We start from the raw sequence: 24,420 nt of genomic DNA on the forward strand, positions 1-24,420 counted from the left end.
CTCGCCGCCGTCGCGGGATTCATCGTCTGTTAGTAACGCGTTTGATTATTACGGCGAACTTTATTATTCCGTAATGTTCTTCGCAACGCCGAAAACGCCCCGCGAACGCTGGCACTTCCAATTGACACTGGAACTACTACCCGAGTTTTAACAGTGTTTTTTTACACCGATAAATCCAAGGCTTGGTTTAAAAAAAGGAGAGGTTCTCCGCCAACTCGTTGCGACGATCAATCGCTGCAGAGCTAACCGCTATTCATGAATTTCTTTTCTATTCGAATGAGAGTAACATATGAATTATGTCCGATTCTTGATCGCCACCTTGCGGGTCGAACCGACCGATAAATTTGGAACGACGGGATAATGACATGGAAATGTAAATTGCAAATTATCCATCGATGAATGGGGGAGGGGGGGACGATCGTTGGAAAATGCTGAAGAACCACGGTGATTGTGTTTTACGCGATTCTGGTTGTTTGCAATTTAAATGAATCGGCTTTTCTTTGCACATTGTGTTTCCCGTGACAAATCGACGATTGATAGATCGAAAGGTTATCAATTGAGCATGCAGGTTACGTAAGCCAATCGCGCTGGTGGAACGGATCTCGCGAAGACTCGCGGCGCATCGTTTGCTCACGTGTGCGATGATTCCTTTGTGTCGTCCGATTCGATTTCGACGGCCGTCCTCTGTTAAATTAATCTTGCTCGATAAACTCGATCGATTCGATAAAAAGAACGAAAAAATTGCGGAATTTCATTAGCCGGCAAAAAGCGATCGAGACGAAACGAGCATCGCATCGCATCGCGGAAATTACATCACGATCGCGAAAATGATTTTGAAAAATTTCATCTACATTGCGTTACGTGATTTTAATGTCCAGAGAGATTTTTGCCGCGCCGATTAACTTTCGCTCGTCGGCTGAAAATTTCCTGCTTCGGATCATCCTGCGAAATTTGTTTCCCCGTTGCTGCGTTGGCGCTGCGAGATGCGTTGGAATTAATTTAATTTATTCGATCAAAATTCCATTCGACCTCGGTGGAAAAAACTTCTGGATTTCAGCGATTTCAAAACGAAGGATACGAGAAGATTCGTTTTCGCCGTAACGCCGATAAAACGTGTAAAAAATTTCAATCGGTTCGATAGAAACTCAACGATGGTATAAGAATTTGTCAATCCCGGGTCCGGACAGACCCGTCGACCGAGCGTTAAAGAACGAGTCGGCGGAACGTCTTGAATTTCAGTGGAACCGATCGGGAATGAATTGCTGCCTCCGATTGCGGCGAACTTTTTTCCGCGGAATGATCGCGCGGTGGTGTCGCGCGCGCTCGCGAAACTCGCGAGAGATACCGCGGCCTGGCAAATATATCAATGGCTCCCGATAAATTGGACACTTGTCCGCGAATTATTGCCGTTTTCGCGCGACACCGCGCCGCAATCGAACCGATCGCTGCCTCGGAAACACGGATCGCGACGGTTCACAAGAGCGTGCTGTTTTTCACGTCCGATCGGGATTTCGATTGGCCTTCGGGTACAATCGGCCTCCTCGACGGGAGATTAAGGTACGAACGGGATCGACTTTCACCAGGCCGGGCCGCGAGCCGATTCCGTTCGGCGGATCGATCGCGATTACGGGATAAAACGGTAATTATGAGAAGGTTAATTGCAACGACCCGACGAACTCTTGTTATCCGACGGGAAAATGATTTCATACGAGAGATATTTTTCTGCGCGCGGGTAAAAGTGAAAGGTAACGGAAATTTTTCTCCTGCCGAAAAATCGCGAGGACGAGCGACAGCGAATTAAATGCTATCAACGTATATTGTTTTATAAGAATGCCAAAACTGGATTTATTTGGACTTCCTATGATTTATATTATAATTTGTATTCATCGTTAAAGAATTGTACCTAAAAATTTCTCCGATCTTTGTACAATACCAGGAACTGTAAAAAGAATAAATCAGTGATCAAGAGTTATTATTCCCATTATCTGTTAGGAAAAAGCGCCGGGATATAAAAAGATTCAATATTTATCGACGTTTACTTTGGACGCGTTCCTCGTTGCGCGCAATTTCACGGCCGCAATGAGATTCAAGAGATTCTCCTATGCACCACTCGTTAATTAATATTCATTGATCATTGACCGTCTACGGCGGAAGTTATTAGGGTGTCCCAGAAAATACTGCGCAGCTTCCGTCACTTCATTTCCTGCTATTTCTTTGTTACAACGGCGGAACAATATTGCTCGCAGTAGCGATGACAGCGGGCCATAGATCATTATACAAGGCACTGCAACAATTGAAATTATTTTCTGTTCCACTTCGGAGTTATTGTCGGCGGCGTTCAGGTTCTGATATTGTGCAGCATTATCTGGGCCGCCGTAATATTTCTACGTCGACCTGGGATTAACTTTTTTAATTTTTCGCCGCATCGCGGCGAATAATTGATTTCCATCGGTCGACTCGCGTTTAAACCGGCAACACGGTCTTTTTTTTCTTTTTTAATTGACGGTTAAATAAACACGTTCAAAGCCGAAGACGCGAAAACGACGGATCTTTCGTGATGATCGATCGAAATAAAGAAGGACGTTGCTCGTAAAAATTTCCTTCAAAATTGTGTTCATTTTTACGTACAAGCCGAGGGTAAATTGGGGAGAATTTACCATAGAAAGCTGTCATCGACGGGCCTCATATTTTTCCGAATACGCGACGGTAAAAGGAAGGTGGGATCATCCATTAGGCATCATTTTTCTCTGGGGAACATCTGTATCCGAATAGCGGAACCCTTTCTAATCGCGACTGAATACGCGTCGTGTAACGAAAGGATCTATCCAGGATGACAGGGAGCGATCGATCGGCGGTCGAGTTAGGCGAATCACGCCCAGTGTACGGCAATATTGTCGCACAAGAGTGCCATTCAAGGAATCTCGAAGCAGGATGATCAAACAGAGTCGTGAAATCGTTCGATACGCGATACCGCGGATAAAAAGACGTCGCTTCTCTTCCGATGCGAGCAAGACCGAGAGCGGGCGAGAGCGGGCGAGAGAGAGAGAGAGAGAGAGAGAGAGAGAGAAAGAGGAAGATAGATAGAGAGGAAGAAAGATATACGAGTGCCGCTAAAGCAGGTCGGTCTTCTTACCTTCTTTAGTACTGAATCGGTTGACATCGACTTCGTTCACCCTGAGTATGACGTCACCGGCCTCGACCTGCAAAACCAACAGACACCGTTTCTATGAAAACGCATTCTGCAGAAGGATCAATTGGTCGGAGATGGCGAATTGCCGCGGAGAGACCGTTTGTTCTCCGCTCCGGGCGTTCCGGCCGCGTAATAACACTTGTAACACGTACGCAAACGATTCGGCCTCGCGACTATCGCAATTGTTCGGCCGATTGTTTGCCGAACGTTTTTGGCCGATTCGATCCGGCACCGTTAACACTACCTGCGACCATTTACTCGGAAGAATTCGCTGTGCCCGTTCATCGTTTGTTTAGCTCTCGTACACGAGCCTGAATCGATAGCAGGAAAGATGCTGGCGCGACAATTCTCACCCCTTTCGCCATCGAACACGACAAATCGTGTTCCGAAGGTACATTTCCGCGTCGGTTTCTCCGACGAATTCGGATAACCGAGGTAACGCCGTAGAAGAAATCTAACGTTTTATATCTGCACACGTGAATGATAGTACAAACAATTTATCGGTTCTTCATGTTCCATCTCGGCTCGTTCCAGAGTGGATCAACGATATTTATTCGACACCGAGTTATCGATCCGCTGCTTTCGAAACAATGCTAAGTTTATTCGAATCAGTGTTATCGATCCGCCTGAAAAATTCGCGCAGATAAAGCGTCGCAGCTGTTCGCGGTTTAAGTTTATCGTACGGCGATATTAATGTTTCGTTAAACGCGTTGAAAGGCTCGCCGTTAATAGCCCGTCCGATTGTTATTCAGTGGCCGTCGCCTGTGTTCGTTGTTCGGTCGTCGCGGAAAAAAGTGGCTTTCGGAACCGAGCGCAGTCACGGGGCGAAGAGTCCATCCGCAACCGGTTGACGGTGGCAGCAGTTGCAACTCGACGCTGTCAATGAGTCGTAAACATGCATACGCGTAATCGCGCCTCGTCTTCATTTGAATGCATAAATATTGTAATGGCAGAGGTCGCGCGTAAACGAAACCGTGTTATTAATAAAACCATCGCGAGCACGGTGTTCGCCGGTTAGAGCGCCACAGAGAGGCCGGCAGCGGGGAGACGTTCAATAAACGGTTACGCGTTCTTACTTCTCTCCCGTTTGTTTATACCGATTTCCATATTCAAATCGGCCGATTCGTTGTTTCTCTGGTTCATTCAATAGTCGATTGATGCAACACGGCCGCATTAACAACGCGACAAATGGACTCCCCCCTCTGTTTACCCCCGCGTGTCCACCGACGGCCCTGACCTATGAACTTACAGAGAAACGTTGCTCCGACAACCGAACGAGACAAGGAAATTTGTTCTCTCCGTACCGCGAGGCATTCGACGTATCGTGCAAAATGCAGTCGGGTAAAATGCAATAATTTATACGCGGCGAATTTAAAATTATACCATTACGAGACCACCGAACTATTAATAGTACAATTGTCGCTTGCACATTCGAATCAACGAGCAACGCTGTTTCTCCGACGCATTCGCCGCTCGAATGACTCAACGACCGCATCAGCGACACGATAAATGACTCGTGAACAGTGCGGATCTTTATGCAACGGAGAAGTTTCCGGCATAAATTGCAAGACAAAACGAGTGTCTCATTTCTAATTTCACAGCGTTCCTAGAGAGTCTGTTCGACGATGTCGCCGTTCCGTGTCTCGTCCACAGATTTGTACCATAAACGCTGCCTCTGCCCTGCTAACTGGAAAAATGGGGATGGAGTCTAAAAAGGGGGTAGAAAATTCGTTGCCCCTTCAAAGGAGCCGCGACAGTCTCGCGCGAAAAACGGGGAGCAACAGCGACGATCCCCGAGCGACGAATTATCAAGAAGAAACAAAAGGCTGCTCCTTCCACCTTTCACCAATAACAACAATGGTTTCGGAATTCGCGAACGGAACAACGGAGAAATACGACGGTAATGATCGTCGCTCGAAGTACGACTTTCTATTCCCGGTTTAATGGTTACTCGATATCATCAACGTTTTGCGAGGCAGCCGCCCCCCTCACCCCCCGATCGAAGGAGGAAATAAGGAAGCCTGTGAACGTATTTCAATCGCCGCCGCGCCGCGCCGAGCCGAGCCGAGCCGAGCCGGTGAAATATGACTCGTCTCCCCGCGTAAGTTCCAGCCCGTTGCTTGGCAGCTCGAACGCGCGGCAACTTCCACCGGAAAACTGTTTCCCCGTATTTCTTTCGTTCCTATTCCCGGCGATTTTCCGGCCGCCGCTCCTCCAGGGAAATGGCTCGGCTGGAAAACGAAAATTGTTTACGAGCCGAGTTATCTGTCACGGGGATGGATACGGCCCGAGAACCGGCCGGAACACCTGGAATCACTGTTTTCTCGAATCCGATTGTTTTCTAGGAAAGACCGCCGGTATACAAGGTGATCCATTCGGCTGTGTCTCGACGAGTATACTCGTCATGCAGAGGTACCATTGGCTATTCAAATTGTAATTTTAACACTTTATCGTCCGGTCGTGGTTGAGGCTGCCACTCAGTAAGGACTGGCTTAGTCGCGCGCGCATTTGCTCCCAGTACCGGCTAAATTTTCGCTATTCATTGTGTTGTGCTTATTCCTTTAAAAATAATAATAAATAATAATTATTATTATAATTATAATTCATAAGGATATGGGGAGGTCAGCATACAGGAGGTCAGCTACTAACAAAACAGTAAAGAAGCGAAAACCATCGATAGCTAAAAGTCGATTAATAGGCTATCGATCGATAAGCATTGGCAATCGAAAAGCCGATTAATAGGCTAGCGATCGATAAACATTGGCAATCGAAAAGCCGATAAATAGGCTAGCGGTCGATAAAGTGTTAACGAAAACGAAAACATTTTCAAATTTCAAGATGTAGGGGTGTATTTTGAGGCCGATCCTACACGAAGGTGTTTAAATTGTTATAAAAATATGATCGGAAAAGAACCACGATATTGGTGTTCGACGTGCAAAGTGCCATCATGTATCGTCCCTTGCTTCGCTGAATTTTTTTCCTGCGTTTTCGTTTGCCGTGTATGCAGTGTATGTTGACGTTCAGTGAATAAGTAAATATTGGTAATAAAATTATTAATTCCGCCAAATAAAATCGTCTCTTTGGTCCAATATTTTAACAGCGACACTTCGTGTTTGTCGACACATATGGGTGCGCGCTCTGAAAAGTAGGCTCTCTAAATCGATCGCGTAGAACCGGAAGCCAGAACCGAAAAATAATGTACCTCCACAGACTAGATATAATATCGGTTCTGCGGACAGTTATGAGACTTCTTCGGTTCTCCGTAACAGCTCGAAGAGCCGAAACCGAGGTCGCAACTGTTTCGAAGCCCTGCCCGAAGCATCCCAAGAACCGGTGCTCCAGGATCAGTATCGACTCGCGGCAAGCCAACTTGTCGCAATAAGCCGTTCAATTGGAGCCGGCCTGAAATCTTGATGTCATTGTTAGCGGGCCCTGTTTCCTCGCAGAAATATCGACGCTCGTTGAAAGGGTATTCTCCGGTTGGAAGAGCGTCGCCCAATTACTTCCGAGGCCATAGACGGCCGGCCCTGTCTCTCTCTCTCTCTCTCTCTCTCTCTCTCTCGACTCTCTCTCTCTCTGGTTCTCGGCCGGTCCCGCTCCGAAATTTCGGTCCCCAGGACATCCCGGAGTGACCCGCTTAGGCGAAATCTATCGCAGAACGCATCGGAGCGCAGCGGGTGAGTGGGAACTGCACCCTCGAAATTGATTTACGAGCGAAGGCTTGTCGGCCGACGCCGACCTTCTTGCAGAGACCATCGGGCGAATCGATGCGCGCGAGATCGCGGCCCTCGGGTTCTCCAGCCAGGCTCGGCTATCGATCAACTTCGTACGTCGTAAATTCCTGTACAAAATCTATTTAAATCGCTGCCGGGAATTTAAATATCGAGCAAGCTCGTGTTTACCCGACGCCCGAGCGCGCGACGCTTCGGCGCACGGGTCCTCGCGTGCCCGTTTCTCCTGGCTTCGCGATATGCAACATAATGGCTCAAGTGCTTCAATTAGGCTGTTTAACCCTTGCGCCGGCCGCGGGACGCGTTGATTTATTTTTGGAAATCGTCGGCGTTGCTGCTTTAGCCTGCCGTGCTGAAGTCGCCTACGATTTCAAATCTTCGTTAGAAATGTACTTTGAAGAGATAAGATTTAGAAATGATGAATTAGAAATAATTTAGAATCAAATTAAATTCAATGATCTAGAAATGATTTAGAAATTTATTTCCATTCGGTCCACGTTCCTATCCTGCATTTGCTAGTTATCACCGAGATCTAGAGCAGCGTTCGACGGGAAATAGAAGATTGAGAACGAAGAACAAAATCTCTTCGCAGCGGGCTCCGTTCTTGAGATAATTGACTTACAAAGTTTGCTTAACGCGGTCTATTGGATAGACTTCGGTGTCCGATATCATTGTGTCCGCTAATTCTACTTCCTTTCTTCTCGAGTGGATTATTCCGGAGAGGACGAAGCTTCGAATGACAAATTATATTCTGTCCGTAAAAATCACAATTTACACAGAGTTTATGTGCCTACAACCGAACCGAAAGAATAGCTTCGATGAAACGACACGAAGACATCTATATTTTTAACGGCTTTCGATATCCTGTTACAACTTGTTGAAATTTTAGCCTCGAACAAAAATTAATCTATAGTTTACTTAGTTCTAAGATACTAAGATATCGGTTTACATTTTCGCCGGATCCGTCAGCGGGCAACGACGGCGATGTAAACTGTATATAGTAGATACCGCGATACATCATCACCGGTACCATTAGATACACATCGTGCCCTGACTGTTTGGGAATCCCAACACAACTTGAAATCTCATCGACTGATTTTTCATAAACAGTTCATGAAAAATCCTCCTCGAATCTATTTTGCAAAGATCTATTGGAAAATCCCTGGTCGTTCGCAGCGGCATCGCGATAAAGTCATTCAGTCGTCGTTACTCCGTCCGCGGTCAATCTTTGACGCGGCTAATCTTCGGTACAGTTTTCCATTGCACACGAATACGAAATCCAATTAATTCGTAAGGATTGCAATAACATTTGCAATTTCAGCCGCGAACAGTTACGCCGGCGAACGCCTAACATTACTTGGAAAATATGCATGCACGGACTGCATTATGCTCGCTAGAAACCCGCTTAGAACACACACACACGCGCGCGCGCGCGCATAACGTATGAGCGCTGGCACCGTTAAATGTACTATGAACGCAGAGATACGACGAACGTCACCGAGCAATTGCAATTAAATTACCAAGGAAATTAGCCAGCACCGCGGATAATGTACTCGTGAACGGACCCTCGTGTTCCACGGACAAACTGTCCTGCCCCCGAGATGTATATTTCAAAGATTTACATTTTCCGGCTGGCAGATGACAATGTTCCGTGCCGAGGCATAATCTAGCTCGGCGACTGCGCGCTAAACGTGAAACGCAGCCTAGATAGTCCAGCTTTTTCATAGCTCTCTCGATCCTGTCGCGAACGTGATCGCAAATTCCAGCGGAATTTGCATCGAGATATAGGACAAGCGTTAACCCCGTTTTCTTAAAAGCTTTACATTTTAAAAAAGCAGCACTGTTCGAATATCAGATCCGGTGAAAAAAAACCGTTCTTTTACGAGCAAATAATTCGCGATTATTTTCTCTACAAAGTCGTCAAGTCGACGATGCATCTACGAAGATACAAACGAGCTGCTTATTTATTCGAGTATTTTCGACATCGGTGTATATAATTCCGCGAGGAAAATTTTAGCGCGATGTTGAATAATAAATAAACGACGCTGAAATATTTCCATGGGCGTGGCTCGACGACGAAGTGGGCGTGACGCGGCGCCGTGGTGGGGACAACGTCGCAGCAACATCCCGACGGTACAGAGTATAATCGGATCAGAGTTCTCATAGAAATACAGCGAGTATTTCAACGGACCCGTGTACATCGGCGAGAACGCATGCTTCAAGACCGTTCGAGCAAAACCCTAATATAATGAAGAGTGCTCGGATTTTCTTTTAAAATTGAGGAACGAGACATCAGCCGTACTAATCGTCTTAGTCGCCGAAGCGGCCCCGAAAGATCGCATTATTGCTCTATTGTTCCAAGAAAGCTCGCTTTATCGGCTTAACTCATCTCTCGGCCTCGTTTAGCATCGCTTCAACGTTCGTTCTGCAATATTTAACGAAAATATCGTCGGACGGGGGCGCCGTAGAAAGTTTTGCCTACGTATTTACGTCGTGAAAGTCGGGGCTCGGGATCGAGCCGCGAGTTACGAAATAATTTCGTGAGAGAAGTTTGGCCGGTCGGGCGAGAGACGACGACGGATCCGATCCAGTTCGAGAGCCGCGACGCGCGGTTTCCTCGCGTTTCAATGGCGCAAATTATACGCGGACGGATTTTCCGAACTTTTTCCCAAATACGTTCATTCACTGGCTAATCGAGTGATTAATATCGGGACACGCGGCGCTCGGAGCTGCGCGAATCAACGACGCGAATAGCAAAAATCATAGGAACAAGCGTGTTTCTGCCAAACGATTTCGGACGAAGTCGCGAGTTTATTTTCATCCGTAACTACGGACGGATGACAATATTGTCCTTTGCTTTTAGCTGGCTCGCATTGTTCCAATTTTACCAGAAATTCTAAAGATATTAGTCGATTTGGCTGTTCTCCACCTGCGGAATTTGCGCCGAAAGAATTTCCCGCGAGCTCCGTTGTCATCGGAAACATTGTTCGCAGGATGCTTCGATGGAACGAACTTTCTCCAAAAACGGACAGAATGTCTCGAAGAAGGTATCCCGGAAAATTAGCGAGCTTTATACGCGAAAGCACTCGGCCGCGGTAAGTGATACCCTCTAATGAAGTCAGCGTGGGCGGACCAACAGTGACAGAGCGGCGGAATTTGCGAAGACAGAAAGGGGAACGTCCTAGAACTCCGGAGCCCAGGAAGTTCAACAAACTGTCTGCCAGGCCATTAACAAATCACCTGCGCCGGGAACATTTATCAGCGTCGCAATATACGCCTGGAAATAACTACTGCACTTGCTCGCAACCCCCGTACCGTTTTACCCTGCTCGACAATTCAATTAAAACGGACGCTTCCATGGATCTTCGAATAATCGGTCGAGTCGAGACACGTATTAATTAGAAAACAAGACGAACACCGGGCAAAAGTCGAGAGATACGAGAGCTCTTTCGTTTCGCAAGGGGATGAAACTGAAGCGTGTGGAGAAGCCTTTCGACGGAAGAAGACGCTCGGACCGTTTGCAAAGCGGATGCTTTCGGTAAATCGCGGTAGATCGTCGTTGGAAAATCGGAATTCCTTGGGGCAACTTGGACGATAGTTGCCTAGAAGTTTGTATCCTCGAAGTCCTGCGATCGCACGCTCGAATAAACGCGTAAAACTCGCGATCCTCGAGTAATCAAGATTAGCGCCCGGCAAGACAAAGCTCCTATCTCGTTAGGGGATGACGCGATCGCGCGAGTAACCTTTGGCCGTACGATGAAAGGCCCCGACGCGGCGATTGTTCCGACTAATGAGCAAAGTTTTGGCGGAGGAGGCGCGGGTTTTCACCTGGTAGAGGGGTGTATAGCGGACGCGATCGAATCGGTCGGTGTGTCTGGACAAGTATCGATCAAGGGGCCGGCAGCAACACAAGAGGCCGTAGGCGAAACTGGGCATTTGCGAAAGGCACGTCCCTCGGTATGCGACGCAGCCGGGACCGGGAACATCAACCACGTAGCGAAATACGCGAGACCGAACTGATCGGGAATCTCGGTCACGGATTAGAATTCGGGCGACGTCTCGCTGGCAGCCAGCGCCGTATTTTTGTCTGTCGTGCCGTGCCGTGTCGTGTCGTGTCGTGTCGTGACATTGACTTTCCCTGGGCCGGTGTCCAACTGGCTGTATGCTCACGTGTAACGCACCCCGGGACAAATGGGCGACTCGAGGAATCGCGTGTTAACTGTTGTTGACGGTTCCGCCGCGATACGCGCCGCGCCGCGCGGCAGAATTTATCACGGAGGCACGGTCTCCTCTTCCTTGTGCCCCGGGTGTATTTTCGGCCGCTAAGGTTGCCGCCACGGCTGACCATCGACGCTTGTGTCCCAGAAAGCTGATGCGCTTCCGGACCTTGGGCGCCCCGGCGCGAGAGAAACAACAGAAAAAGTAACCGTGACGTCCGGTCCCCATTCTACTCCGCGCCCGTGGCACTATGCCATTATCCGTGTCCCTGCCGATATAGAAAAGTGAAATGCTGTCTGCGAATTCGTTTGTTGCTCAATCGGGCGCCGTTCGATCAATGGACACAGCTTTCGCGCATCTACTACAACTCCGTGGCTTAGGAAGATTAAACAAATTTACAGGTGCCAATGTATTATTTATACTTGCTGTATATTTCTTGCGATTAATGCGAATTAAAAATATTCCAAGATGATGGTAAAAAAAGAACAGAATCATTGTTGCAGCTATGTTTTATTATTATCGTATCGTTATCATGATTAAATTAGATCGAATAACAAGTAAAAAGAATCGAATCTATTAGAATGATATTCGAGTTACATTTTGCAGGAGAAATCGTAAAATATTGTAATTGTATACGGGCTACTGGAATGTCGCTTTCCAAGTGTGCCCAATGTTGTAATTACACGGAAGCCGTGGGACCTCCAATCAGTGTAGGTCCCTGAGCGTGAAAACCGAGACAAGTCTTTTTAAACGTGCAATTTAAACGAAAATACATTTGTTTACCGAAGGTTTCGAAAGTTGAGAATTTCCTTGAAACTGCGAAAAGATGTTGGGCTTGCAGCAAGCTCGCGGCAAAAGCATAGATAATTAGAAGACTATTAATCGTCGGAGGAGTTTCTTTTTCCAGAGAGTACGCCGTTGAAGCGAGGCGAACGAGGAAGGAGGCGAGTCACAATGGCGAACGAGCGATCTAAATTGCGTTAATAATTCATAAATTGGAGGGTGAAGTGAAAGAAATGGAAGCGCGACATTATTATTCGTTTATCCGTCGGAGCCGATCGGGCCCGGCGCCATTCAAGAAACAATGGACGCGTTGAAATTTCATTAAGCGCAAGTGTATCGATAATTTCGTTACAATGAACCGTAATTGGCTCTCGTAACTACGTTCTCGGGGGGGGGGGGGGCATTGTCATGGAACGGCTGCGAATTGTTGCTAAAAGGAAGAGCATTTTCGTACGTAACAACGTAATCGTAAACCGTCGACTGTTTTGCGTAATAAGAGCCGTTAGGTTAACCGCCATTGACGAACCATTTCCGACCATTGAATAACTCGGTCTCTCTGGCTCCGACTGTTCAAGGTCAGCGATCATTCGACGCCCCTCGGAGTGCCGTAACGTCGACGGGCTCCGCGCGCAATTCGCGCGAGAACAGGCTCGAGAACAATCGAACGAACAATTTTCGCGTCGTTTCGATCATCGAATCTGCAAGTTTCGCGCGCGGTTACGGGAATCGACGAGCCTCTGCACCTTGATCGCGAAGTCGAAGCGAAATTGATCGAATCGAAAAGGACATTGTTCAAAGTCCGCGCCGGCGACCCAGATTCAATTACAACTTCAAACTTCCCGAGATGATCGAAGCACAACGATTTGTTGGCTCGCAGTTTTTTTCTACCGTTCGGAACGGATTCGATGTCAACTCGAAACGACTCCGGTCGAAGTTAGATTACGCTTCGAGTACGTATTTTAGGAGGTGCAACAAGAACGGCGGGACTCGCGTTCGAAAGCAGTCGCGGATCGATCGTTCCAAAACGGTGCGCAAGGAGCCTAACGCGTGTTCGTACGAAATCTGGTTCTCGCAGGAAATTCGAGGCGACAAAGAAGTTCGACGAACGGCTCGCGGATGAAGAAGTTCGACCGAAGCGGACGTTCGTTCGCGGTCTGCGAAGATTTTTCTGAATCGCTTACACGGCGGGGAGGATAAAGTACGACGAGATCCGTTGCAAAGTTCCGTGGGCTCGGGTCGGCTGATTTCGCGTGGATTTTGAACAAGGTCCTGCCTCTCGGGCATTCGTTGGAATGAATCAGCGTCGTCGAGACGGCATAAACGACACGACACCGGTTCTCTGCCGGCGATCTCGGCGATCCCGGGCAGGGCTGTTCGCATTCGACGGACCGCATTTGCACGCGAAATTAAGGGTGTTAGGGGCTCCGGGGTCCGCTTTCATGCTCGCGGGGCGAACCGGAGCGGAGATCGAATTTACATTATTTCTTGCCACCGTCTAGCCCGACGGATTTCCATATTTCTTGTCGACGCGGCGTGCCGATATCGATCCCATCCCGGCGACCGTATCCGAGTCGGGGCAGAGTGCTCGCCGAGACGAGGCGGGGAAACGCTTTGAGCGTTGGAACGGAACGGCGAAGCTTCTTGGCTCCGCAAAAATGGATCCCGTCGCGAATCGTAATAAGGGGCGCGCGGAGGAGGGCCAAGGTAAACACTCCGTTATTATTCCCCGGCTGCTTTCTTCCTTTCGAGCACCGGTCCCGTCGTTGTCTTCTTTGAGCTCCGCTTCCTTTGCCCTCCGAAGATAAAGACCGATGTTTTCGTTTACGGGAGCGGCCGGGGAACGGGGCATCGAATGGAACTTTCAAACGCGTTTTGGTCACTTTCCGTTGCGCCCAAGGATTCTACAGGACTCCCGACGAAAGCGACTTTCCGTCTCGATTCTTTTTCTTATCTTGTTTTCTCCCTTTGAACGTCGCGGCGCGGCGCTCTCACGGAAACAGCCACCGAATGGACTTTTATCTCCTCCGCGCTGCTTCAATGGATTAAAGTTAATCGCGGCGGTCCCGGCTCATTGGATTTCAGATTTTCGAAGGCTAATGGAGCGGAGGCTTAGTTTCGTTAAGGATTTCTTCGAATCGGTCGGATAAATCCGCTTATTTAGGGGAGGCCGTTAATTAGAACCTCGGCGCCGCGGCAGAGGCGTTCCTAGCCGGGAATTTCTTCTCTGTAACGAGCTTCGGAAAGACGATTCTGTCGTTAGCAGAGCGGCGTGAATTGGTAACTTCGTTTTAAAATGTCACGCTTGCAAGCTGTTCGTCCAATTTAAACATTCGTCGCTCGGTTCTTCGCGGCCCGCGACTTCGCGCGCTGATTTACGAGGCGACGCGAGTCTCTGCTGCAGAAAGTTTTCGCGTCGCTTCTGGATTTTCCTGTCATCAAACTGCGCGTGGAAGCATTTACGAGAGAGATTAACTAGTCTCGTCAACTTGTTTAACGCTAGACCAAATGATCGCTTTCCGATCTTTCTTCTTACAGTTTCACGCATTATAAAATAATGGTATTTTTCCATTGAAACTCATCGCCGGCCAGAGGCGGGACCAGGAGGAGGAAATGATTCTCGCCGTTGCGGCGCGGCGCGGCGTAACAACGAGCTCGAGCGAACGCAACAGTTATTTCACGAAGGGAAACAGTGTAAGGCTCACGGAAGCGGAGCTAAATGGGGGGATGAAGCATCCTCCGGATCCGAGGGTGCACCGACACGCGCGCCTGCACGCGTGGTTACACGGGTATCATGGTGTTCGGTCGGTGACCAGCGCGTGACGAGAATGACACGTCGACCTGTTCGCTCGTTGGTGGCGAGTGGCGAGTGGCGAGTGGCGAGCGGCGACTCGCGTGCGCCGCGCGCGGGACCCTCTCGCATGACCAACTGTGTTCCTTGCCAACACGTGACTGCAATCGGCATCAATTATCGCGTGCTGCTGCAGCACTCGTTGACCCGAAACGCGTGTTACCATCGATTTTTCCCCGGCGCCGGGCTTGTTTCGCCTCTAAATTGGATTTTGGGCGTGTCCCGTCGCTAAACACCCATCTCGCTCGAAGCCATTCAGTCGGGCCGGAAGTTCGCGCCGGTTTGCCCAAACACGAAAATATATACCGCTGTTTCGAGATTCGTTTCGGAATGCCGGAAATCACCGCTCGACGAGAGCGCCGCATTTTTTAACCGATTTGCGAGAAGATCGCTGGCGCGTTGCTGGCGGGACGCTGGACATCGGTAATGTCTCCCTAACTGACGCTGAGATTCTGCACGAAAATGGAGAATTTGGGAAGAGGAGATACGATTATTTTTACAGTTTTGTCGCAGGGGTTACTCTGCGACGGTTTATATAAAATAATCCGAGAGAGTTTTTTTTGGTTTTTATATAACGAGAACTTTAATATAACTTGTAACAAAAAGGCGATGAGGTACAGTGTGTAAAAGGTAAAGGTAAGCGAGTGACGGATGAGACAGAAATATGGACACGTTGAGAGTCGGAGGAAAACTTGCTAACTAACGTCTGCCGGTCGAGAGGTCCTCGTATTTATTGGTAAGGGAAAGTCCTTGGGAAGGGCGAAGGCCTTTCCCGAAGATTTTCCGACCGGGGTGATCCGGGACCTATGGTCCGAAGCTGTGTCCCAACGTTTTTATTGTTTTATTGCGGTGTGTACGCCTTGCGTCGGGAAAACCCGAAAAAGGCATATGCACACCCCGCTTTTGAAGGACGTGTCTTTTTATGTCTGGTCCGCCACACAGTTACGAATTGTCAACGTCAATTAGGGAGACATTACTGTACCGCTTAAATTTTCGTCCAACCAGCTGTCCCTTTCTATCGCTCATCGGGAGACAGAGATTTCAAGATTTTCTGAACGAAACGGACGCGCAGCAAACCAATTATTACAACAGGATCGCATCGTAAAGTAACTAGTTCCGCGCTGTTAATTTGCTATCGTGAGCAGCGCACGAGACGCGTTACACGCCCATAAAAAACAATCCTTATCAACGTCGGATGACCTACCGCGACGAGATTTATCGTTCGTTGAAAAGCCGAAACGTCTCTAGAACGAACCGATCGAACTCGCGGTTTTCGAGACAGAGTAGATTGTCGTATTAAAAAAGAATAACGCGATCGTTGATCTAGGATTCTGCGTTAAATTCTTACACTTTTAATTCTACGCTCGATTCTTAATGCTGCGTTTAAATGGTCCCGCGAAACGATAAAACTATTAAAACGAGAGCGAACGCAGCGGACGGAAACGGTATCTAGCCGGGCACATACATACGCGGACGAAACGGGAGTTAAAATATTCGGAAAAAGAGTGTCTAAAAACTGGATGTAACGCTAATTATTCCAGGGCATTCCCTCGGCAGCTCGTAACGCGCTAATAAACTCAGCGAGCCCATAAACAGAGGCTCGAGCCTTTCTTGGATCCGCGAGCGTGTTCGGTATTCGACGGAAACGGGGCAAAAGTGGTCTAAAAGAGACGGAGAACGGGAGGGCGCGTTTCTGCGGAGAACACCGATGCCACTTTGCCGCTATTATGATACCCTTCGTTAATCGCCGCCCGGGCTGGAAGCTCTCTTTATGGCCTCGTTGGTTTTACTACCGCGGCGCGGCCCGGCCCGGCCCGACGCGGCGTATCGTTACCCTCGCGTATGGGCGACACGAATCGGCCATCAAGGTCACCAATTAAACAGCTATTCAGCGCGACGGACCGCGTTCGGTTCTTTTCAAAATCGCGATGACACGGTCGAGCATGTGGGGGGCTGGCAGAAGCGGAGCGTCCGGGCGCCGCGTGCTCGTTGCCGGCTCGGCGAGAACTGAGAAACCGTGACTGTGACAGAGCCAATCGTCACGCCACGGTGTACAGCGTACAGAATACAGAGTCCACGTGGGTGGAAAATAATAGCTATTTATATCGGTGTTATCGCCCACCGTTTGCTTCCGGTCGAGACTCTTGGCGTTCCTCTGCCTCCCTCCCTCCCCCTCTCTCTCACTCTCTTTTCCTCGGTCTCTCTTCCCCTCTCCGTCTATCGTTCGGCTCTTCCGTTTCGCTTTCCTTCTCGTTCGTGCCGTGCCGTGCGCCTAACCAGAGATAAGGGGACGTCCGATTCCGTCGGGGATGCATGACCACGATCATTGATACGTTGTGTCAATGTCACGCCGTGATAACTGTGCATTTGACCGTGCCACCGCACCGCTTCGAACGTCACCACCTACGCCCTTCGCGATCCGTGAATCGGAACGCGACATGTTTCGCGAACCGCGCGCGCGCGCGCCGCCGTTCTTTATCTAGAGCGGCCGAACGAAACCACTGGGTCGCCGCCGATGCACCGACGAGCTGCTTCTGCGAACGACGATTGTCAACGGTCGTGCACGGAATTTGTAATTCGTAAACCGACGCGGTTCATCCGCCGAGACCGGTCGGGCTCGCTGCATTCTCGGAGCGCTCGAAACCTCGGAGCGTGTTCTACGAGCGCGCGCCGGAGACTCCGGAGGATATCGGGTCTGCGCAGGATTTAGGGGGCAAACTGGTATTCTTCCGGTTTATTTATCCATGGCGGTCCTCGCCGCGTTCAATAAATTCTAGTTTTTATTCGCAGCTGCACCGCGGCGGCAGCCCCGTTGCAAGAAAGAGCATCGCATTTGGTAACGAAACTGTTAGATGGAAGATTCCGTCCGCGTTTGCTGCACGAACGGGAAGGGTTTGTTAACTCTCGTGCGATTTTCCGACACGTCGGCTGTTAGGCCGATAAGCTTTTTAATGGCGTGTACTTTGTTTTTAAAGAAATAAAGTTTAACCATTAGATCCGCGGATGTTGCATGAGCGCAAGGTTGCATGGAACAGTATCTTAACGCTCTCGCAATGTATAAACTCTTGAGTTTACGCTTTCTTTTCTGTTGCACCGACTTTGATGTTTGAACATCGATAACAAAGGAGCAGAATTTTATTTCGACCCGAAAGGAGCTGCACGTAGCGTGTATTTTAGTAGATTGCGTTCGAAAACGTGGAAGCAAAGGCCGGCACGCGGTCGACATAAATTTTCTTTCGCGTCTGAGAATTTATTAGTGGCGAAGAATTTCCAGCCAACGCGGCTTTAAGAGAGAAATCGCGGTGAAAAAGGTTAAGTAACCGAACAACGGCGATAGACGAAGCGTTCGACAACCAAATATCCGTTCGAAACGTTTCAAACGTTGCATTCGCTTAGATTTTGCAGTCTACATCTGCAGAGTCGCGCGAGCGCCCTGCTTTTACCAATGGAAAACAAGGAAAATCGATCGTTGTTTTTAACTGGAAAAACAAGGAAAGACCCGCCTAAAACGACGCAACGAGTTCCTTTCGTTATACGTTTGTTAAAAATAAAAATTGAGTTGCAACTGCACGGAAACTCGAGCTCCGAAACCCGCGCGAACCGGCGTTCCAAAGACGAACGTAGCAACTCGCAGATGAATTACAGAGCGGGAGCAAACAGAATGGCGTGAACGGGTTGGAAAATTTCATGGCACGTTGCCGCCCTCGCTCCGCGGCCCTTTCATCCCTTAAAACCGTTCGCACAACAGAATCGAATTACTCGATGAAAGGAAACGTTCGAGGCAGTAAACAGTCCATTCGGCATTGTTCGCCGGCAAGTGCATCGGTGTTCCGTAATCACGGCTGCGAAATTAATACGCGAATTGGTCGGGTCACCCATGGGAGCTCGCTTGCTTGCCTGCCATCCCGTTTCGCTCGGTGCAACAGAAAAGAAGCTTACACCGTATATCGCGCCGTTTTATCCGCACTTCACCCTCTGCTACCAGCTCGATATTGCCGGTAATATTCGAGGGGAGGGGCGGAGGATGAAAACTGGGCTGAAATTTTGCTACTTCCAACCGTTCCCGTGCACGGCTAACGGTAACATACATGGTTCCAAGCAAATAATATCGCGTACGTGCTCGGAATGGGGACGTGTATCAAGAATGTATACTCGTTGCAAGCCGAGCATCCTCTACTTTCCTGCCGGCGGCGTTTCCGGGCTAGATTTATCAATTAAAGTGCTTTCTTCGGCGCGATTACACCTGTTCGTCGGCGTGCAAGTTGCTCGATCGAGAAACGATCGACGGGAAATTTGAGACTAGTCGATGAATTTCGGCAGAATATTCTACTTTCTATGGTTCTTGGTTCTGCTTATCAGCCGATCTCGCCTCTAATTGGTCAGAGATTTTCGTTAATAACTCGTAAACGAAGCCGCTGATTGCATTTCCGTCAAGGAAAAAAAAGCTACTTCAAATCACCTCAGGAACCACCACTTTCCGCGTGTTAACACAGTTATGGAACACGCTGTATAACGAATCCTGTTAGGGGATTGGCCCAGAAAGAAGGTAACTGCAATAGGAGAACGTAAACCGAGTCCATTCCTCGCGTTCGAGGCTGGAATAAACAACAAGTAACATTTGATTCTGCCATCGCCTCGTCGAAGTACAGAAGACACGCCGTAATCTGTCTTCCCGCGCCATCAGGCGAGAATTTCAACGGGGAAGAAGATGAAAAATTGGCAGGCGACGCACGGGTCGAGTTTCTTTACGTAATCGGATATATTCTAATAATTTCCGTGGAAGCGCGCGCGCGGGCCGGGGTGCTCCGATCGAGGCTTACATAAAGCATTTTTCTTTCCGCGGAATGTTGCGGGCGAATTCGTTCGCCTAACCGAAGAACGCCCCGCAAAGCTGCAATTCCAGCCAGCCAGACGTAATCCGGGACGCGCAAATCCAATTACGCGGCGGAAGAACGAAATCCGACGGAATTGAAGCCGCTCGGACGAGCATCGCGCAACGGAAATTTATTTGCCGCGATAAACAACGCGTCTCTCTTCTCGATTGTTTCGTGGATCGGTGAAACGCGGCGCGGATCACGGATTAATCCGCGTACACGGATCCAGAGACAGATATGTCGAGGCAGGCGGCGTCGGACCGCGAAACCGCGGATTCGGCGACGGAGAAGCCTAGCCCGGCGTTTGGCCGAAAACTGCGGAATTCGACCGGGAAAAAGAAGCAGAACGCGGAGGACAAGGTCGTCAAGTTCCGCTGCGACTTTCCCTCGACGCAGGTTAAGGTGATGCTGGCGAGAGGTTGGACCCAGGTAATGGAATGTCCCTTATTCATGAGCCGCGGACCTTAACGAGGAGATCCGTGACCAGAGGGTGGGAAATCGGACCTCCGAGATCCCCTTTAGAGGCTTCCACGGTCGAACAAAACCGTGTTAAAAGCCGCCCGGTTATCCTCCCCGGTATGGAAGGACGCGGGGCCACGATTATGCGAAAATCCACATTGTCCGCCGGCGAACAACGCCAGCCTTGATCCTAGATCGTGAATAGAGTGCCGCCCCCGGGCTCCGGGGAAACACGTTTAATTTCGCCGATGGTAATTCCGACTTTTTTCCCCGGAGCCTCGGCTTTACCTGAACTTGTCCCTTCTCGGACACTTATTAGATTTATTCGCGGCGGCGTTCAACGTTTAACACTCGATCCAAAGGCCGGTTCAGACTCGGCCAGTGATTTAGCGGAGCGGCGAGTAGCTGCTATTTAAAACCGTTCGGTGCATAGAGAAGCGTTCGGATTGACACGGTCGAGCCATCGAAACGTATCGGCTCGACTATACATTGTTTCAACCCTTTGATGTTAGACTACGTCGCGTTTCAAAATCATTGAAAACGTCGTTAAATATGTGAGCATTGCGTCGGTCGACAGACTTAATATCGCGTGCACAAGACGCAAGATGAATCGTGTAAAAATGAGATGCTGTAGGTCGAAAGAGACGCATCGGTTTCGGTGATAAAGTGGCTTCGAGTGGAAAAAAGGGTTGATAGCCTGCTAGCGCGATCCTAGACGCGACGAATGACCGAATTATACTTTTAAATTGGCCGAGTCTCGGCCAGCCTTGAAAGGCGAGTAGCTTCCTGGATTCTCTTCTGCTCGAAATGAAAGATAAACGGAGGAGTCGGCCGCCTCGAAGAGCAAATTTTCATCAAATTTCGGCCATCCTCCGCGCGAATGTTCGATGGCATCGCAGGCGCCACGAGATATCGATCCCGTTCCCGTGCCTTTAATACCTCATAAATATGCCGGCCGGGTATCTAGCAATTCAGCCGGCTCGAAACAAATTGCCCGATATTCGGGCGAACTATATCCCGGCATAGCTCTCGAGCTCAACTATTCCTAATCCAATCAACAGCCGATAACAGCATTCGTTGTAAACCGTTCGCAAGATCACCGACCCGAACGATCTCGGCTGGCATCTGTGGTGGTGCGAGACCAACGACGCCCGTCAGGCCCTGGACGCCAAGCTGACGACCCATCAGAAGATCCCTCACTTTCGGAACCATTACGAGCTGACACGCAAGAACTATCTCTATCGAAACTTGAGACGCTACAAGAAACTGTTGCTGAAGTCGAAGAAGATCGCGGAAGCGGAACTGTGCGACGCCATGCCGCTTACTTTCGAGCTGCCCAACGATTATCTGTTGTTCACCGAGGAGTATCATCAGCAACCTGGGGCTACGTGGATCGTGAAGCCTGCCGGGCGATCGCAGGGAAGAGGGATCTTCCTCTTCAGGAAGCTGAAGGACCTGGCCGAGTGGAGGGCGAAGGAGTTCAACTGCCAGCAGCTGGAGACACCGATAGAGACCTTCATCGTGCAGAGATACGTGGAGAATCCTTATCTACTGGCAGGTGCGTGATCCCTGATCGCCTAAACGTGGCCGGAACCTCGGAACAGAGATTCGTTGAAATTGAAGTAATTCGTTGCAAACTCGCTATACTTCTTTAAGGGGTCGTTAATGCAATAGATCGCCAGCCTGCATACGCGTTAAATGCGTCGGAAATACTGATATTTCCGAGTTAATTCGGACGATCGAGAAGTCCTTCTTCTGGTAACCGAAGCGAACGATTCGCGTTCCACGGAAATCCTTGCTGGAGCGATCGCCGATCGCGCGTTCGAGGTCTCGGCCACGTATCGGCGATTCGGGAGGCGTTTATCGCCTCGAAGAATGCCGGTACCACGGCGACGGATGCTTCAATGCCCCCGAAAGCGAGGGCCGAAGCTGAAGTCCGCGGGGCTTTTGTGGCGCGCGGCGCCGAAAGAAGAGAAAGACGGCTGAATGTCGAACGCTTCAAAGGCAGCTTTCTTCGGAGGTCTTCCAGGGGCTTGCGGATGCTCCGCGACGCGTTATCGGCCGTTTCTCCGCGCGCGAACGTGCCGAAAGTTCGTGAACCATTGCAGGAAGGAAGTTCGACCTCCGTATTTACGGGCTGGTGACCTCGTTCCACCCTCTGAGGGCCTGGCTGGCCAGGGAGGGGTTCGCGCGGCTGTCCACGGAGCTGTTCGATCTGGATAACATCGACGACAACAGGGTGCATCTGACCAACATGGCGATACAGTTGAAAAGCAACGGGACCGAGCCGAGGAGGGAAGCGAAGCAAGGGTGCAAGTGGGCGTTGGTTAAGGTCAGGGAGTATCTGACCGCCAGGCACGGAGTCGAAGCCGTCGAGGCTCTGTTCCAGAGGATCTCGGGTCAGTCTTCCGGTTAAGATACTCGCGGAAAGTTAGCTAGTTTGGAGAAGTTGCGCGACAGGGAAGCCTTTCCTTCACGATGTTCTTCTTCTTCTTCTTCTTCTTCGAACTCTCTTGGTTTAATCGTGCGACCCTCGCGCTCGAATCGGTTCAGGCTATTTTTAAGCGAAAACATTCGCTTTAAGTTCCGCGCAAGATAGAGAAGCGAGAAAATATCACGGACAAGTAATAAACTCGGCTGCTCCGATCCTCGTCTACACCGCCGATAAATCATACTTCCTATTCCGTGTTTATTGCACCGTTAAACGTGTTACGCGTGTCCGCTGTCGCACTCGGCCTTGAAGTCGCATTCCTCCTACTCGTCGTTCCCCGCAGCACCCTCTCGGATCCATTCGAAATGGAATTTCTTAACCGTAATCCACTTCTAACCCTTGCACGATGGGGTGGGAGCTCCCGTTATCTAGTCGGTCGCACCGCGACGACCTCATATTTTATTTCTACAATCTCTTCTCCCGCATCTAGGAGATAAAGCGTTAAATCATTTCTGCCATAGTTCCGGCGATCTTGCTGCCAAGAATCGGAAAAACAAATCGATATTACTCGGTGTTTCATAAGATCTTTGTATTCGCGACTAATCACGCGATAACCAGTCGCGGTCAGATAAGATATTTCTTAACAGCATGAATCGCTGAATCCATCGAGTTTTTTTTTCTACGCGCCTGCTCACGGTGAACACGATATATCCTGTTTCTTTCTCGAAGGAAAAAATGCCTAATCGTTCTTGTTAACACATTGCAGACGGGAGATCGTAATCTCAGTCGTCGTCGAAATATTAATTATCATTCTGTAAAATGGATTTTCATTTTTACAAAAATAACAGATAGGTTTACATGTATTCGGTCGATCAATCTCTTTCAAGGTTTCTTCGAATGATCGACGGTTTATTAACCCTCGGCCTGCGGTTACCGGGTCTTTCGTGACCCGATTTATTTAAATCGCCACATTATTGGTAAATTTTCGGCAATTCACTTGGATAAACGGCTGTTAAACTGGGGAAAAATTGTCGAACAAAGCGCAGAATTATTATAAACATCGTCGATAGCATAGTCGTGAGAGAGACCAACGTTGCAGGCGTGATAATGGCCAGCCTGCTCGCGGTGCAGCCGGTGATCATGCCAGGGAAAAACTCGTTCGAGCTGTACGGCTACGATGTCCTGCTGGACGAGGACCTGAAGCCGTGGCTGCTCGAAATAAACGCGTCCCCGGCGTTGACCGGCACCGATAGGGAGGATTATCGACTGAAGTTCGATCTCATCGACGACACCTTGAACGTGCTCGACCTCGAGGGTCGTTTCTCGGGTCTGGAGACCAGGATAGGCGGCTTCGATCTCCTGTGGAACGACGGTCCGGTTTTCACCGCTTGCCCTAATCCCTCGATCTGCGGCGAGCCGCCGAACGACGTACGAAAGCTCAACATCTTCCTCGGCGCGACGAACAACCGCGTCGAACAGTTACGTCAGCTGCGGGATTGTTTGAACGGAAGACGCAATAAAGCGCACAGCGGCTGCGGAGGCTGGTAACTGAAACGAACGAGGTGCGTTTAAACCGTTCTTTGCGCCGTGTCGTGATAATAGATCGTGCAGCCCCGGTGAACCGCCTTCCTGCAGAGTTCAATCGGGAACGATTCGCTCTTCGCCTGCGCCGTGACTAACAAACAGGGCTGGCGAAAAGTAGATTCTCGAAACAGCAAGTAGATCGCAAATATCTTTATGATAGATACGACGATGATACAAATATTTGTGTGTGTATATATATATATTATATATAAATATTTGTGTATATATATACACACAAATATTTGTATCATCGTCGTATCTATCATAAAGATATTTGCAATCTACTTGCTGTTTCGAGAATC

The 24,420-nt window shown here is 49.3% G+C and overlaps 2 protein-coding genes across 7 annotated transcripts in view; one reads left to right on the forward strand and one right to left on the reverse strand.

Annotated features, from left to right (window-relative positions):
* Window positions 1-24,420, reverse strand: part of Efa6 (Exchange factor for Arf 6) — a 69,165-nt gene that overhangs the window by 24,408 nt on the left and 20,337 nt on the right. For 5 of the 6 annotated variants that reach the window (XM_076520580.1, XM_033466351.2, XM_033466348.2 and 2 more), the window contains exon 2: window positions 3,134-3,200. In XM_076520580.1, the coding sequence (XP_076376695.1) occupies window positions 3,134-3,200 (67 nt within the window). Of the gene's footprint in view, window positions 1-3,133; window positions 3,201-10,749; window positions 10,942-24,420 lie in introns of those variants that run through there. The other variant, XM_033466349.2, reaches the window with a different exon arrangement.
* Window positions 19,882-24,082, forward strand: LOC143258907 (putative tubulin polyglutamylase TTLL9). Its single transcript, XM_076519453.1, has 4 exons — window positions 19,882-20,073; window positions 21,199-21,661; window positions 22,212-22,502; window positions 23,634-24,082. Exons 1-4 carry the CDS (start codon window positions 19,882-19,884, stop codon window positions 24,080-24,082), a joined length of 1,395 nt encoding a protein of 464 aa, XP_076375568.1.

The sequence above is a fragment of the Megalopta genalis genome, chromosome 3, assembly GCF_051020955.1.
Source record: "Megalopta genalis isolate 19385.01 chromosome 3, iyMegGena1_principal, whole genome shotgun sequence".
NCBI lineage: Eukaryota > Metazoa > Arthropoda > Insecta > Hymenoptera > Halictidae > Megalopta > Megalopta genalis.

Bases quoted from the DNA above. Each gene is read 5' to 3' on its own strand.
- LOC143258907 (XM_076519453.1), top strand. From the start codon at position 19,882: ATGTCGAGGCAGGCGGCGTCGGACCGCGAAACCGCGGATTCGGCGACG. The intron at 20,074-21,198 runs GTAATGGAATGT...ACCGTTCGCAAG, and splicing joins TGGCGAGAGGTTGGACCCAG to ATCACCGACCCGAACGATCT. The intron at 21,662-22,211 runs GTGCGTGATCCC...GAACCATTGCAG, and splicing joins GAATCCTTATCTACTGGCAG to GAAGGAAGTTCGACCTCCGT.